Genomic DNA, 16,497 nt, shown 5'->3' on the forward strand with positions numbered 1-16,497 from the left:
GAATTGAATTGAATATGTTTCTAAGCACACATGACAATACAAAAAATATCAATTCCAACATATGGTTCCCATGATTCCGGACCAAAACATGACTCCACCACCTCCTTGCTGACGTCACAGCCTTGTTGGGACATGGCGGCCATCCACCAACCATCCACCACTTCATCCATCTGGACCATCCAGGGTTGCACGGCACTCATCAGTGAACAAGACCGTTTGAAAATTAGTCTTCATGTAGTTGCTTGTGAGTATTGGTGGCCGAATAGAAGTTTTATGCACAACTGCAAGTTTCTGGAGGATCCTACACCTTGTAAGTTGTGTGCAGCCACGGGCCAGTTGCAGACACATTGCTGACCCTGTGCTGGCCCAGAACAGTTTCAGCTCTGGCCCCAGATGTGAGCCTAATGTGTACCTTAATTAAGCCGTGTAATAACAACATGTGTATAATTGTGCAAAAGTAAGAGGATGAAACACTGTTCAGACAGTGAATGGACTGATTCTTATATTCCATTTTTCAACTCTCCTAGATTACTCACAGTGCTCCAGACAACGTGCCACATACACCAATCACATACTTTCTCTTAACTGAGTGCTTCCTAACTACATTCATACACATTAACACTCACAACATGCAGACTGGATGAGCCAGAGATCGAACCACTAACCTTCCGATCAATAGGTGACCTGGTCTACCGCCTGAGCTACAGCCACCCAGTGGTAAACACGAGTAAACCCTCACTAGGTTTTGGATAAAGTGTACACTCACAAAACCTGTCAAACCTGCATTTGAAATGTTGGCTAACATAGCAGTACAGTATTGCAACATGGCATTTGGCTCTTCTGACTAAAATAGGAACACAAATAGTGCCATCATTGCCAGACCTGGCCCACATCTGGTTGACATACACTCTGCCATGACACCAGTCAGTCAGAAGTGCCAGCTTGATGCCGGATCCCAGGCAGACCTGTTTTCTATGAGCCTGGGCCACATACACCAAACCACAATCGAGCCAGATATGGCATACCATCACATAAACAGTGCCATCTATGCCAGGCCTGGCCCATATCTGGATGACATACGTCTTATCATGCCAGAAGTCAGCCAGCAGTGCCAGCATGATACCAGATCTGGGCCAGACCTGCTTGCTATGTGGGTACATGATGCAGGGAAATCGTGACAAAGTCAGAAAACACAGGCAAATAGAAAAATACTGTAAAAACACGCTCAGTGCGTTATGGACAGAGTGGTATGGTAAGAGTGAGTTTTTTCACAGTTTTTTGGGGGTTAGTGTTTTCAGGAAGTCAGTGGTGGTCAACCTGCATGAAGCCTTTCAGCCATGACAGCATATCAGTGGTTAAAGCAGAGACATGCAGTCAAACGGCATTCCTTCGAGCTCACTTCCTCTTAGATGAACTGTGGTCAGCAACAGGAAGATGCAAATTGTTTCCACGAATCTGCAACACGATCAACACAACCAAAGTTTTTTAGATAAAAATTTTAAAAATCATTAATGATCATTGTTGAGATAAGAATAGTTTGCTCTGTAATGACAAAGACATAATTCTGTCAGTGAAGGCACCATGCAGGCGATCTATAAATATAAATTTTTTGTTATTTACATGTTTCTTTGAGTGTGTGGTTTCCTGACTGACTTCAGCCACTCACAATGTTTGTTTTTTAAAGTCAGTGAAGGGATCTGTTCCCCTTAATGTCAACTAAATTTGTTGGGGCCCATGTCTACAGTCACTTAACAGTCAGTTTGACTATTTTAAAGCTTTTTTTTCTCTTGTATTTGTTGCAGTCAGACAAAGAAACTTTGCTTCCACTAAAAACCACAACACTTACATCCTGTCACAGAGCAGAGGATTACGGTTTGACTTTAACTGACTGTGAACTGGTTAAAGTGTTGACCTGATATCACAGAGAGTAAGATGAAGAACGCATCTCTGCTGTGGCTGCTCAGTAAGTATACTGAAATGATTATCTATGAATATCTGTCATTTCTTCAGGAACATACATTCAGGTTGGATTAGAATAGGAGAGCAGTAGATGAGTTTTTATGAAGAACACCAACAAGAAGGAAGACTTCTGGATGGATGCAAACTGCATTTCGTTGCCCTGTACCTGTGCATGTGCAATGACAATAAAGTTGAATTCTATTCTATTCTATTCTATTCTATTCTATTCTATTCTATTCTATTCTATTCTATATGTTTCAATGAAATATAGACTTACTGCTCAGTAACTTTATCTATAATAATATAACAACATATAGTAAAAAAAACCCCAAACAAACCTTAAAACATATTGTGCTCCCAGGTCCAGCACCGCCTTGTTTTGCCATTTTGTATTTTAAATGAATCAAGCATTAAAACCGTTTTGAAATGAATTCCTATCTTGTGAGTCCAGCATCTGGATCCTCATCCTGCCAGCTACACAAATGTTTCAATTAAATAGAGACTGCTCAGTAACTTTATCTATAATAATATAACAGAAACAAACCTTAAAACATATTGTGTGGAGTACAATGTTTGAATCCAGAATGTGGCAAAGCCAAAGCAGAAAGCTATAAAACAAAGAAATAGTTGAATATAGTACAAAGTATGAAGAATTTCAGTTAACTTGAGTAAATGTACTACTTTACATTGTGTCACTGCTGATATTAACAGATTACCAACACTCTAGTCCAGCACACATGCCTCTGTGTAGGACATTAAAGAGGAAACTGTTTTATCCTTTCTCCACTCATCAGTGCACAAGTCAGGAAAAAAAACCCCCAAAACATTATAGCTGTGGTCTCAAAAGTTTTGATTTGCTTTTACTCCTGTTTTGTTAAATGTCAAACTCAAATCAACCTCAGTTTCATTTCTCTTTAGTTCTGATCTCACTGCTGAGCTGCACAACAAACCAAGGTCGGTAACCTTCTTCTGTCACAGTTTAAACCTGACATCAACTAAACCTCACTAAGTGTCCTTTTTTAATCTTTGTTGTAGAATGACATGATAATCATACAGAAACTGATCACTACAGCCTGATGAATATTTAACCCTCATAAAGTAAGGAAGTATAGTCACATAATTTATTTGATACATAAAATTCCAAAACATCCCCCTCACAGCTCGTCTGACTGTGAGTCCCAGCAGCTCTCAGTTCTTTAAAGGAGACTTTGTGTCTCTGAGCTGTGAGGAGGACGACAGCTCTGCTGGATGGACTCTGAGGAGAAACACAAGCAAAGGAAACATCACTCAGTGTGGAGATGTGTGGGGAAAACCAGCTGGTTCTTCCTGTAACATCAGTAACATATATCAAGTGGACAGTGGAGTTTACTGGTGTGAGTCCAGAGAGGGTCCCATCAGTAACATGGTTAACCTGACAGTCACTGGTAAGCTGAGTGTGTGGAGTTAGTGTTGATGAAGCTGTGTGTAAATGGATGAAATGCTGTAGTTTGTCTCTGTGTTGAGGTGGATCAGTGATCCTGCAGAGTCCTGTCCTCCCTGTGATGGAGGGAGATGACGTCACTCTGCTCTGTAAAACAAAGACCACTCCCTCCAACCTCCCAGCTGCTTTCTATAAAGATGGCTCCCTCATCAGGAAGCAGCCTACAGGTCACATGACCATCCAGCATGTTTCCAGGTCTGATGAAGGCCTCTACAAGTGTGACATCAGCGGTCATGGAGAGTCTCCATCCAGCTGGATCACTGTCACAGGTGACACACTCACCTGTCTGTGTTTCTGCAGCTTTCAACATTCACAATGTGACGACAACTTAATGACTGTGTTTGCTTTGTTTTAGACAAACACACCACCTCTCCTCCACCTACATCCACACCTCCACCTACATCCACACCTCATTCTTCATCCACTTCTCCTCCATCACTGTCCTCCACTGCTCTCTCTGTGTTGTCATTTCTTAAATCGATCTGTGGGTTCTTACTGGTGTTACTGGTTCTGTTAGGGAGACGATGTGTTCACAGGAAAACTGAAGGTGAGACTCAGACTTTGTTTTTCAAAGTAAATGATTTTAATGTGATATTCACTAATATGTTTCTCACAGCATGAAACAGTAAATCCATTTGCCTTTCATTCTGGCTCATTTCAGCTGATGGAGAAGTTGGAGATGATATCACGTACAGTCACAGAAAATCTCAAGTCATCAACAACAGCCAATCAGAGGAAGCAGAGGTAGTTTTTAACGCGCTGTGTGTTTAGGCTTCATGTTAATATTTAGAGGAATTATAAAACTTGGCTAAAGGAACTCTGTGAACTCACTGAGCTTAAACTAATGTGTCAAACAACTTTATGAATTCAACAACTCACTACGTACAAAAAATCTCATACAAGTTCAAACATTGGTGACCTTGACCTCAGGTTCAGATGTAAAGTTGTCTGAAAATCTTTTAATGCAAAATGTCAAAGAGGTCATGTAAGACTTCTTAAACCCATGCCATAGCTGTATTTACTCAGGAAGAATATCACACAGGCCTCTCATACTGAAAGATTAGCTGCATCTACTGATAATCTCTGACAATCTGGAATTTGGCAACTTTAGTTCAAATCCGTGCACATTTTATTTTAAAAGTTTCTGAGTGGTGCAGTATAATATGTAGCTATAGTAGCAGCACTGTTTCAGTCTTTGACAAAATAACATTCAAAACTTTTTCCCAGTTGACATTCAGTGATTGTTCATAATTATCACTCTCCTGCTGTAACTGGACGGATTTAAAAAAAAAAAAAAGATTTTCATTTCAGCATTAAAGTCTTAAATATCTTTTAACCTGGTAAAAGTTGACCTGGTAGTCTTGTCTTCTAGAACTTGTGCTCTCTGGAGTTTTTGTGCCAGGAGAGATGAAGAGACCAACAGAGAGCAGAGAGCCTGAGAAAGCTGAAAGTTGTGAGATAGGAGAGAGAAAAGGAGTTTTATGCTCAGGCCACTTTCAGCCGGCAGAACAAAGTTGTATGTTGTGAGTTTGTAGGTGACCATTAATGAATGCTGTTCTTTGCATGTTGGGCTGTGTGTTTTTCAGGCTGTGGTTAGTCCGTTAACAGAAACTAGCAGCTCGTTGGTCGTCATGTTTCCTCTGTCAGATAAAAATACTTCAGCTGCTCAGATTGTACTGCAGGACTGTTACTGTGCAAACAAAATCAAAATTAGATCAGTTCAATTAGGCTTCATGTTTACTGTGTACAACAACAACAAAAAAAAACCATTTGCATCACTTACTTCATATTTAATACTGAAACTTTCAAATTCCCCAAAAGTTTCATCTTAATTGAAATTGAACTCACATAAATGAAGCTTTATCTTGAGTTTGTTTCTCCTGTAACCAGTTTAATACTTCAGAAACAATGTCTGCCTCACCGTGTTTTAAAGCAGCGGTCCCCAACCCCCGGGCCTCGGACCGGTACCGGTCCGTGAGTCGTTTGGTAATGGGCCGCGAGAGTTGAGGCTCAGGTGTGAAATGTATATTTTTTAGAGTTTTTGTCGGTTTTTAGCGTCATTTTTATTGTTTACTCGGTTTTCCTGGGTCTTTTCACGTGTGTTATGAATAAATGTTCTTTTTTTCAGTACCGGTACTAGTTTTATTTTTTTGTATTTATCCGCGACACCTTAAAGGTCGGTCCATGAAAATATTGTCGGGCATAAACCGGTCCGTGGCTCAAAAAAGGTTGGGGACCGCTGCGTTAAAGTGCTTTAAATCCTCTCCCCATTTTGTCAGTTTACTTCACATAAACATAACAGAGTTTCAGAGCTGCTTATTCTTCTCATGTTGAACTGTGTGTGTTCGTGTTAATACTTTAAACTAGAGTCAGACGTCTCCTCTTCACTGAAGTAGTCCACCAGTCCAAACACCAATGTCCAGCTGCTGGTCTCTAACTGGTCCACACAGCCCATCAGACCTAAGGAATTTGACTTGTAATACTTATTTGTTATACTGTGTTGTGTCTTCTCATTATAATGTACACTCTCTGTGGTTGTATAAGTCTGTCTGTATATAGTTTGACTAAATGTAATTAAAAATATAAATGTAATGCGTTACTTTAAATGTCCTCAGTAACTTTGCATTTTGTTTATTTCATTTATAAGCGTGGCACCATGCTGTCGCCTGCTTCCTCTGCAGCATCATTAACCTTTGCTCTCACATGTCGTTACTGTCGTGTGGTTCTGTGGGTTTGAGAAAAGGCGCTGATGGAAAATTTGTCTCTAACTGATTCACACCTCTACTCAGCAGATAACAATGAACAGACAAACAGCTTAACCTTGATCACAGACTAAAAACAGCACGAACATCATTCATGGCTAAAAAGAACAAAGTGTGTTTGTTTGAAGAGTTTTAATTCAAGGAAATCAAACCGTAAGAATTTTCTTTCTGGTTAACTTGGTGTTAGCGTGCTCTTTTTGTAGATTTTTACACAGAGTGGAATTCACGATGGCGATTTGTTTTCTGTCCTTGATGCAGTTTACACTTTGCCATCACACTCTCAGCCTCTCAGTATTATCTCCACTCATTAAAAGTTGTAGACCTCACCACCATTTTCTTTCTCCCTGCAAACAAACTCACTTCAGCTGATTGTAGCAGGATATTGTATATTAAATGAATATATAAGGTAACCTAAGATTAGCATATTGAGAATGAGATGAAATATATCAAGTTAATTGTATTAACCTCTTAACCTACTGTCAACAATCCCGAAATGCAGGATGATGTAACAAAATACAAGTAACTTAAAGGTATTAGTCAAGCTCAGGGGTGACTGTGTATTTATAGTTGTCTGCGTATTGATACCGAAACATCCGATCGTCGTGTTTCACCTTATGGATTATATATATATATATATTAGAAGATTGTTGTGTTTCCTCAATGATTTGAAGTAAATCTGTCTTTCATTACCAAGAAAGAAATCAGAATCAGAATACTTTATTAATCCCAAAGGAAATGAGGGTTACAGCAGGCAGCACGCTAATGGTGCATGCGCACTTACAAAGGAACCTTCTGACCAACTTTACACAAACATCACATTGGGGAGACATGTCAGAGAGGTAGGCTGATAGGAAAAAACACAAAGAAAATACATAACATGGAGGTAAGAGGAGGAGAAAAAAAAACCTCCACTCAGACTGAGCTCCTAGTGGGAGAACAGTTTGATAACAGAAAAAAAACACCTCAGCACAAAAAGCACATGACTATCAATACACCATAGAAACACAAGACAAGCAACAGGGGCGGGTAAAGGGTAAGAGAGAGCCGGTGTAGACAGCGCATCCGGTCCTGCAGCATGTCTGCGCTGGTCCAGTCGACTGCCATCTTCCCCGAGAGGGGACAAGCATTGAAGGCGTTTGGAAAGGGAGGGGGGGGATCAGTGTGTGCATGTCAGTGTATGTGTGTGTCCATAGTTGAGCTGAGACAGTGTCCTTCGCCCTGCCAGGCTAAGTAAACAGTCTTCCAGCCAACCCAGGTGGCCTTGCATGGAATGGGAAGGAACAGACTAAACACAGTCGTTATCAGGGTGTTTTGTTCAGCTCCAGCCTTGAGGCCACAGCTGGCGCCGAAGGGGTCTCCGCATGAATTGATGATGGTTTTTCCTTTAGTGCGAACAGCTCATATGAATTTCAAAGCATTTCCGTAGCATGCCAGATAGAATAGAATGCCTTTATTGTCACTATACAGTTGTACAATGAGATACAGAGCATCTCCTACTCAGTGTAAACATGCTGGGGGGGTACAGTTCTGCAGCGCTATGTACATATGGACAGTATTAACATAGGGAAAAATATATATATATATACAGTGGGGCAAAAAAGTATTTAGTCAGCCACCGATTGTGCAAGTTCCCCCACTTAAAATGATGACAGAGGTCAGTAATTTGCACCAGAGGTACACTTCAACTGTGAGAGACAGAATGTGAAAAAAAAATCCATGAATTCACATGGTAGGATTTGTAAAGAATTTATTCGTAAATCAGGGTGGCAAATAAGTATTTGGTCACCTCAAACATGGAAAATCTCTGGCTCTCACAGACCTGTAACGTCTTCTGTAAGAAGCTTTTCTGTCCCCCACTCATTACCTGTATGAATGGCACCTGTTTGAACTCATCATCTGTATAAAAGACACCTGTCCACAGCCTCAAACAGTCAGACTCCAAACTCCGCCATGGCCAAGACCAAAGAGCTCTCGAAGGACACCAGGAAAAGTATTGTAGACCTGCACCAGACTGGGAAGAGTGAATCTACAATAGGCAAGCAGCTTGGTGTGAAGAAATCAACTGTGGGAGCAATCATCAGAAAATGGAAGACATACAAGACCACTGATAATCTCCCACGATCTGGGGCTCCACGCAAGATCCCATCCCGTGGGGTCAAAATGATCATGAGAACGGTGAGCAAAGATCCCAGAACCACACGGGGGGACCTGGTGAATGACCTGCAGAGAGCTGGGACCAAAGTAACAAAGGTCACCATCAGTAACACACTACAACGGCAGGGAATCAAATCCCGCAGTGCCAGACGTGTTCCGCTGCTGAAGCCAGTGCATGTCCAGGCCCGTCTGAAGTTTGCCAGAGAGCACATGGATGATACAGCAGAGGATTGGGAGAATGTCATGTGGTCAGATGAAACCAAAGTAGAACTTTTTGGTATAAACTCAACTCGTCGTGTTTGGAGGAAGAAGAATACTGAGTTGCATCCCAAGAACACCATACCTACTGTGAAGCATGGGGGTGGAAACATCATGCTATGGGGCTGTTTTTCTGCCAAGGGGACAGGACGACTGATCCGTGTTAAGGACAGAATGAATGGGGCCATGTATCGTGAGATTTTGAGCCAAAACCTCCTTCCATCAGTGAGAACTTTGAAGATGAAACGCGGCTGGGTCTTCCAACATGACAATGATCCAAAACACACCGCCCGGGCAACAAAGGAGTGGCTCCGTAAGAAGCATTTGAAAGTCCTGGAGTGGCCTAGCCAGTCTCCAGACCTCAACCCCATAGAAAATCTGTGGCAGGAGTTGACAGTCCGTGTTGCTCGGCGACAGCCCCAAAACATCACTGCTCTCAAGAAGATCTGCATGGAGGAATGGGCCAAAATACCAGCTACTGTGTGTGCAAACCTGGTAAAGACCTATAGTAAACGTTTGACCTCTGTTATTGCCAACAAAGGTTATGTTACAAAGTTTTGAGTTGTATTTTTGTTATTGACCAAATACTTATTTTCCACCCTGATTTACGAATAAATTCTTTACAAATCCTACCATGTGGATTCATGGATTTTTTTTTTTCACATTCTGTCTCTCACAGTTGAAGTGTACCTCTGGTGCAAATTACTGACCTCTGTCATCATTTTAAGTGGGGGAACTTGCACAATCGGTGGCTGACTAAATACTTTTTTGCCCCACTGTACACTCAGAAAAATTATGGTTCTTAAATGGTTCTTCAGATGTCTTCATGGTTCTTTAAAGAACCATCATACGTCAAAGAACCTTTTTATTTTGTGGATGGTTCTTCAGCTATTACAAATGGTTCTTTAAAGAACAAAAGGTTCTTTATCCTTAGCAATCTAAGTTTGATGGTGTAAATGGCATAAATATTTATTCACTATAATGAGGCTGTGAATTATACTGTGTGTTTTCTTTGTGTGCATGTGTGTGCGAAGGGGAAGGGCGGGATACCTGGCAATTACCCTTTAAGAGAAGATGGTAGGAAACTGAATATTAAAATAAAAGTTAGAAATATTTGCAAACAATAGACACAATACACACATTCAAATACTGTACTTTAGTTTTAAATTTTAATAAAGCATTACTATTTTCTACTCCAAGGCATTACTTTTGAGATTATTATATATTTTTGAAAATATAGCATAATGATAATACTAGTTATTGTAAACTTTACAAACCACCCAGCAGTATGTAAAGTCAAATTATAAAATACAAGTAAATAACAATTGCAGAACAGAATGTCAGTGTAATGAACACAGACTTCGTTTTGACAAAGCGCACTGCTTAGGTAAATGATCTGAGTAGTTGTTCATCACTGAGCAATTTGTTAATATGTGTTTCGAGCCAAATAAATGACAGGGAGAGAGAGAGTGACGTCAGAACAGGTCATACTGTAACCTCCCGGGAGCGGACGGAGGGGGTCAGTCGTTGGGATGCGAATGCGCAGACAGAGTGTGCGAGCGGCGGGCCTTGACCTTCGGGAAAAAAAAAACTCACGGACGGTGACAGCGAAACGGATAACAGTCTTCAGTACCTGCTGGACTTTGAAGCTGTGGATTCTGGGACTGTTAGAAAAGGTAAAACATTTTCATTAAAACCTTATTACTGTTTTGTTTTTGTTACTCGTCATTGTAGCTTGCTGTTAATGTTGTGCTAACAGTAGCGATTAGCTAGATACGTTAGCCGTTGAGGTCAACGCAATTTAGTATCCAACGGTTTTCCTAACAAAACCACTGTTATAATTAAGTGAAGGTGCTCCCAGCTAATTTGAACCTTTGGCTTCTAAAATATGTGGTTCAATTGCGTGCTGCGTACATAACCTAATGTCAGCTAGACCGAAATTAAAATGTAATATATTGTTAAAGTCACTAAAATGGCGCCTGAAGCCTGTTGTGACGTGAGCTCTGTGTCTGCTCTAGAAACTCTTGAAATTCTGTAGATCTGAGCCGTACATTAAATACTCACATGAACCTGTACTTTGAATTCTGTATGAGCTGTATAAAATACAGCTATGCATAAGTGTTTTGAATGAATAATTAGATTAGATAACTCTTTATTGTCTAATCGAATTATATAGAAATGAATAGAAATGTGACATGAGAAGGTGTGTCTTTGACTGTTCCTGCATAACTTAGTTTCGGACTAGTTGACAAGTTATGCTCCGGTCATTTGATGTTTCCAAGGTAGATGTTCTTTTGTAATATAGTTAATTTTTTTTGTATATTTCATTTATCCACCATCATACATCATACATACAAGCTAAGAAGAGGTCGTTATACTAACAAGAGGTATCAACGCCGGGCCAAAGTTCAGCACATGGTTAAAGTTTGTAATCCAGCCAGGGTGTAAATATCACTCAGCAGCCAGAGCTGAAGCAGGTAGCATCAACACATAAATCTACTCTACCCGGCTTAAATCACAAGAGCACCTCTGACCAAAAAGCTGTAGATTTTTCTTGTTTGCACAAATTAATCCAGATTCACATTAATTGTGTTCACAGCTCAAACAAAATGAGGAAGAGGAGGGGGAGAAACACAATTAGGTTGAATTACAATTGGATGGAAGGCGAGGACAAGGAGAAGGAAGCTTAGGATGAGGAGGAAGAGAAGCAGCAGGAGCATCTTTAGGGATCCCTATGATGAGGTTTGTTTCATTAATATGGTCCTCTCACAAAGAACGATGACTTGTTTTAGTTCACGTACTTCCTGTATTAAATAGTGATGTGCAAAATGTTGTGAAAAACCATGGAGCAGGTACGTATAGTGCATCTGCAGGTAAATGAACATCAAATCTCTAAGACAGACTGAAATTTGTATATTTATCACCCTTATGATAAAACCCATGTCAGCCATTGGTTTATGGACTTTGTATTTTGAAGCCTCAACATTTGCTTTATTGCTGTTGCTATGTTGGGACCATATTAGGATGAGGGATCAGAATCTGGAGTCATGCACACTATTGTTTCATTTAGTGTGTATCCATAAGATTCGTACAGCAGATCCAAGTTGTGCCTTGAAAACAGGAAAGTCGTCTGCATAGAGGAGAACTGTAATAGCAGGCTTGTACAAAGTGAGGCTTTGTGCTCTCGTTTTACTTCTGTCACCCTGTTTTGATGCAGATTTCACTTGAAATCAGGCAAGAACTGGACTTATTTTTTTATGTGTTCTTGTGAATTGATTGTGTATCGCATATGTTTGATTTGACTTTCTGCAAGACAACAGTTGTCCGCTGGCCAAAAAAGTTTTCCAAATACCTCCACGTGATCTAGCCTGGATTTAGAAAAGAATAGCAAAAAAATCTGCACCTCCTGCTTCAGATGCAATTTGTGTTTCTGTGTTCAGAGGCAGCGGCGAGAGGGGAGACCTCGGGTCATCCAGCTGGAGAGCCTGACCAGGAGGAGTCGAACATTAACTGAGCTCTTCCAGGGCACCCTGCAGACTCGGCTGCTGGCATCGGCGAGGGATGACGTGAACGCCAAACTGGAGTCCATCACAGGTCAACTGCAGGTATGCGAGTCAGACCTTCTGAGGAGGGTTTCACTTTTCTCTTCTTTATAATTGACTCTTTTCTCGATCTCTTTCAGCTCCTTGTCTCAGAGTGGGAGGGATTTGAAGCACAAAGGGAGGAACTTGTCATTTGGTTGGCTGATATGGATGTGAGGTTGACCAGCTGACAGGAAACACCAGTGAAAAACTGAAACAACTGCAGGTGTGGGCTTGTTTTGATATGACATATACAGGGAGTGCAGAATTATTAGGCAAGTTGTATTTTTGAGGAATATTATTATTGAACAACAACCATGTTCTCAATGAACCCAAAAAACTCATTAATATCAAAGCTGAATGTTTTTGGAAGTAGTTTTTAGTTTGTTTTTAGTTTTAGCTATTTTAGGGGGATATCTGTGTGTGCAGGTGACTATTACTGTGCATAATTATTAGGCAACTTAACAAAAAACAAATATATACCCATTTCAATTATTTATTTTTACCAGCGAAACCAATATAACATCTCCACATTCACAAATATACATTTCTGACATTCAAAAACAAAACAAAAACAAATCAGCGACCAATATAGCCACCTTTCTTTGCAAGGACACTCAAAAGCCTGCCATCCATGGATTCTGTCAGTGTTTTGATCTGTTCACCATCAACATTGCGTGCAGCAGCAACCACAGCCTCCCAGACACTGTTCAGAGAGGTGTACTGTTTTCCCTCCTTGTAAATCTCACATTTGATGATGGACCACAGGTTCTCAATAGGGTTCAGATCAGGTGAACAAGGAGGCCATGTCATTAGCTTTTCTTCTTTTATACCCTTTCTTGCCAGCCACGCTGTGGAGTACTTGGACGTGTGTGATGGAGCATTGTCCTGCATGGAAATCATGTTTTTCTTGAAGGATGCAGACTTCTTCCTGTACCACTGCTTGAAGAAGGTGTCTTCCAGAAACTGGCAGTAGGACTGGGAGTTGAGCTTGACTCCATCCTCAACCCGAAAAGGCCCCACAAGCTCATCTTTGATGATACCAGCCCAAACCAGTACTCCACCTCCACCTTGCTGGCGTCTGAGTCGGACTGGAGCTCTCTGCCCTTTACCAATCCAGCCACGGGCCCATCCATCTGGCCCATCAAGACTCACTCTCATTTCATCAGTCCATAAAACCTTAGAAAAACCAGTCTTGAGATATTTCTTGGCCCAGTCTTGACGTTTCAGCTTGTGTGTCTTGTTCAGTGGTGGTCGTCTTTCAGCCTTTCTTACCTTGGCCATGTCTCTGAGTATTGCACACCTTGTGCGTTTGGGCACTCCAGTGATGTTGCAGCTCTGAAATATGGCCAAACTGGTGGCAAGTGGCATCTTGGCAGCTGCACGCTTGACTTTTCTCAGTTCATGGGCAGTTATTTTGCGCCTTGGTTTTTCCACACACTTCTTGCGACCCTGTTGACTATTTTGAATAAAACGCTTGATTGTTCGATGATCACGCTTCAGAAGCTTTGCAATTTTGAGACTGCTGCATCCCTCTGCAAGATATCTCACTATTTTTGACTTTTCTGAGCCTGTCAAGTCCTTCTTTTGACCCATTTTGCCAAAGGAAAGGACGTTGCCTAATAATTATGCACACCAGATATAGAGTGTTGATGTCATTAGACCACACCCCTTCTGATTACAGCGATGCACATTACCTAATATGCTTAATTGGTAGTAGGCTCTCGAGCCTATACAGCTTGGAGTAAGACAACATGCATGAAGAGGATGATGTGGACAAAATACTCATTTGCCTAATAATTCTGCACTCCCTGTATTTGATATGAAACATACGTCAGAGACATTATCCTAAACTGGACTAACAAAGGACCATGAGTACAACATGAAACGTACATAGCGTAATGCTAAAGTTCATTGATCATTTTAATCATAAACTTGTTGTTGAGATATTGTTACTGAACATGCAAACATCTGCTGATGAAAATGTGTTGATTTATTGGTCTGTTATGAAGCTATTGCTATTTCTAATGTGTTTTATCACTTTCTGATGTTTTATTAATTAAACAATACATGTATTGTTGTGTTATCTGTAGCTATAGTATTTATATATATATTTATTTATAGTATAGCAAATATATTTAATTATTACTGTTTAAAACACTAATATGTGACATGTATTAGTAGTGATGTTGTGCTGAGGGTTAAAATGCCTTTTTGTCTTTTGGTAACTACAAAATGACAATAAACCATTAATATATGTCTATGCTGTGCTCGTATTTATTTTTACCCTACTCAAATTCAATTTATGATGCATTTTATTTTGAAAGATTTAAAATGTTTTTTTAAAGAACCACTCAAAAAAGGTTCTTTAAAATGGTTCTTTTAAAGAACCATTTGAAGGACCTTTTTAAAAATGGTTCTTTAAAGAACCATTTTTAAAAAGGTTCTTTGAAAAACCATTAAAGGTGCCCCAAAGAACCATTTCTTGATGGTTCTTTGGGGCACCTTTAAAGGTTCTTCAATGAACCACTGAAAGAAATGGTTCTTCAAAGAACCATTGTTTGAAAGGTTCTTTGTGGCACCAAAAAAGGTTCTTCTATGGCATCAGTCTAAAGAACCACTTTTGGTTCCAGTTGGCACCTTTATTTTTCTGAGTGTATGATAAGATCTACAGAGAAAGCACGAACACAACATAACATTGATGAGCATTGAAAAAGAGTAATAATGAAACATTTAAATGTTAAAATACCTTCATCTCAGTGCGTGATGAGGAGGGTCTAACATGAAGTCACAACAGTGTCCGAGCCAGATGTGACTCATTTCTTACACAACTTTAGGGATAGTAGGTGTAGCTGCACTCATTACTGCATTTGACTTTATATTCAGGTGAGTGCGAGAAACAAACTCACCAATAAACTGTTGAACTGCATGCCAGTGAAACAAAGACATTTTTATTGTGTGTGTCAGAGAAGATGAATGTTTCAGCACTTCTCTTTACATTTCCTGTAAATACACTGACATTCCTCTGTGTGTGTGTGTGTGTGTGTGTGTGTGTGTGTGTGTGTGTGTGTGTGTGTGTGAGACACTGACTCATCTGTCATCCCCCTTTTCTCCTGCACAGCCAGTGCACATCTATGAAGGAGTATGAGAATAATAAAACTTTTTTTTATTTTTTTTTTAAATGTCACTTACACTCTATCATACAAATCTGGCTCCACTCTGCAGTCATTTGACCCTCCAGTAATAACACAAGAGAGCTAAATATATCCCAGTTTTCTAAATGTCTTTTAGGGTGCTATATTATACACGTGTGTACAGAATTAGGGACATGGTGCTGCAGAGACTGCTGTTGGTTAGTGTTTAGCACTGTTGCCTCACAGTCAGCAGGTTTTGTGGTTTGAATATATCGAGCCTTTCACTGTTAAAGGAGTTTCTCCTTGTGTGGATTCTCTCTGGACACTCCAGCTTCCTCCCACAGTCCAAACACACACGTTACGTTTACAAACTCCTAAAGTGGCTGTATAGCTGTGGATGTGTGCTGACCCTGCCAAATGGATCAGATTCAGGGTTCAAGATTCTTGATTCGTCACATGCATAGTTTTACAAGTACAACACGCAGTGAAATGTCACTCAGATGTCACAACATACCCAACATGTGGCCCATGAGGTGGATCTGTGGCTGAGACAAAGCAGGCAGATTTAAAGTCAGGTTTAAAACCACCACTCACTGCTGTTTGGTGTTTTTATGATATTTTTATTTTTTCATTTTTACCTTATTTCTCATAGATTTAAGATCTGGGCTGGTTTAACGTAGAAAAAGATTATAGAAACAGTTTCACAACAGCAAAAACAGAATCTATTCTACTTTTGTGGGTTGAACATATCCTCTGTCACACTAATGAACACCGGAGGCAGTGAAGCTGAACTTTAAACTACAACTGTCTTTGCATGTGAGAAACAAACTCATCCATAAGTTGTTGAACTGCATGCCAGTGAAACAAACACATTTTTACTGCCTTACAGAGAGATGAATGTTTTTGTATTCCTCTTTACCGTTTCTTTCCCGTAAATTCACACCTCAAGCTGACAGTCCTCAATTCTTTTATTCTGTTTTATTCTGGTCCCACCTTCCGGGTTCCCGCTGTCTGCCCATGATGTCATTATGTCTGCTTATGAGTCTGCGTCTGTTAAGTTCTGGGTCTCGTCTGGATCTCGTCTGGATCTCTGTGTCTGTCATGTGCTTCCTCTTTTATTTTGTAGGTCTCTGTCTTATGTCAGTGCGTTCAGCTTTGTGCTCTCCCTG

General features: G+C 40.4%; 1 protein-coding gene across 2 annotated transcripts; it reads left to right on the top strand.

Annotated features, from left to right (window-relative positions):
- Positions 1-9,978: 9,978 nt before the first annotated feature.
- Positions 9,979-12,912, top strand: LOC143415725 (uncharacterized). 2 transcript variants are annotated; one of them, XM_076881119.1, is made up of 4 exons: positions 9,984-10,289; positions 11,213-11,355; positions 12,054-12,218; positions 12,296-12,911. In XM_076881119.1, exons 2-4 carry the CDS (start codon positions 11,305-11,307, stop codon positions 12,383-12,385), a joined length of 306 nt encoding a protein of 101 aa, XP_076737234.1. In that variant the 5' UTR covers positions 9,984-10,289; positions 11,213-11,304; the 3' UTR covers positions 12,386-12,911. The 2 variants fall into 2 exon arrangements, with proteins under 2 accessions (XP_076737233.1, XP_076737234.1); XM_076881118.1 differs by lacking the exon at positions 11,213-11,355 and having other exon boundaries at positions 9,979-10,289; positions 12,296-12,912.
- Positions 12,913-16,497: the final 3,585 nt, after the last annotated feature.

Source organism: Maylandia zebra, unplaced genomic scaffold (genome assembly GCF_041146795.1).
Source record: "Maylandia zebra isolate NMK-2024a unplaced genomic scaffold, Mzebra_GT3a scaffold02, whole genome shotgun sequence".
Lineage (NCBI taxonomy): Eukaryota > Metazoa > Chordata > Actinopteri > Cichliformes > Cichlidae > Maylandia > Maylandia zebra.

Coding starts and splice junctions, on each gene's coding strand:
- LOC143415725 (XM_076881118.1), top strand. CDS start 10,146: ATGCGAATGCGCAGACAGAGTGTGCGAGCGGCGGGCCTTGACCTTCGG. Junction 10,290..12,053: donor TTCTGGGACTGTTAGAAAAG/GTAAAACATTTT, acceptor TTCTGTGTTCAG/AGGCAGCGGCGAGAGGGGAG. Junction 12,219..12,295: donor CCATCACAGGTCAACTGCAG/GTATGCGAGTCA, acceptor GATCTCTTTCAG/CTCCTTGTCTCAGAGTGGGA.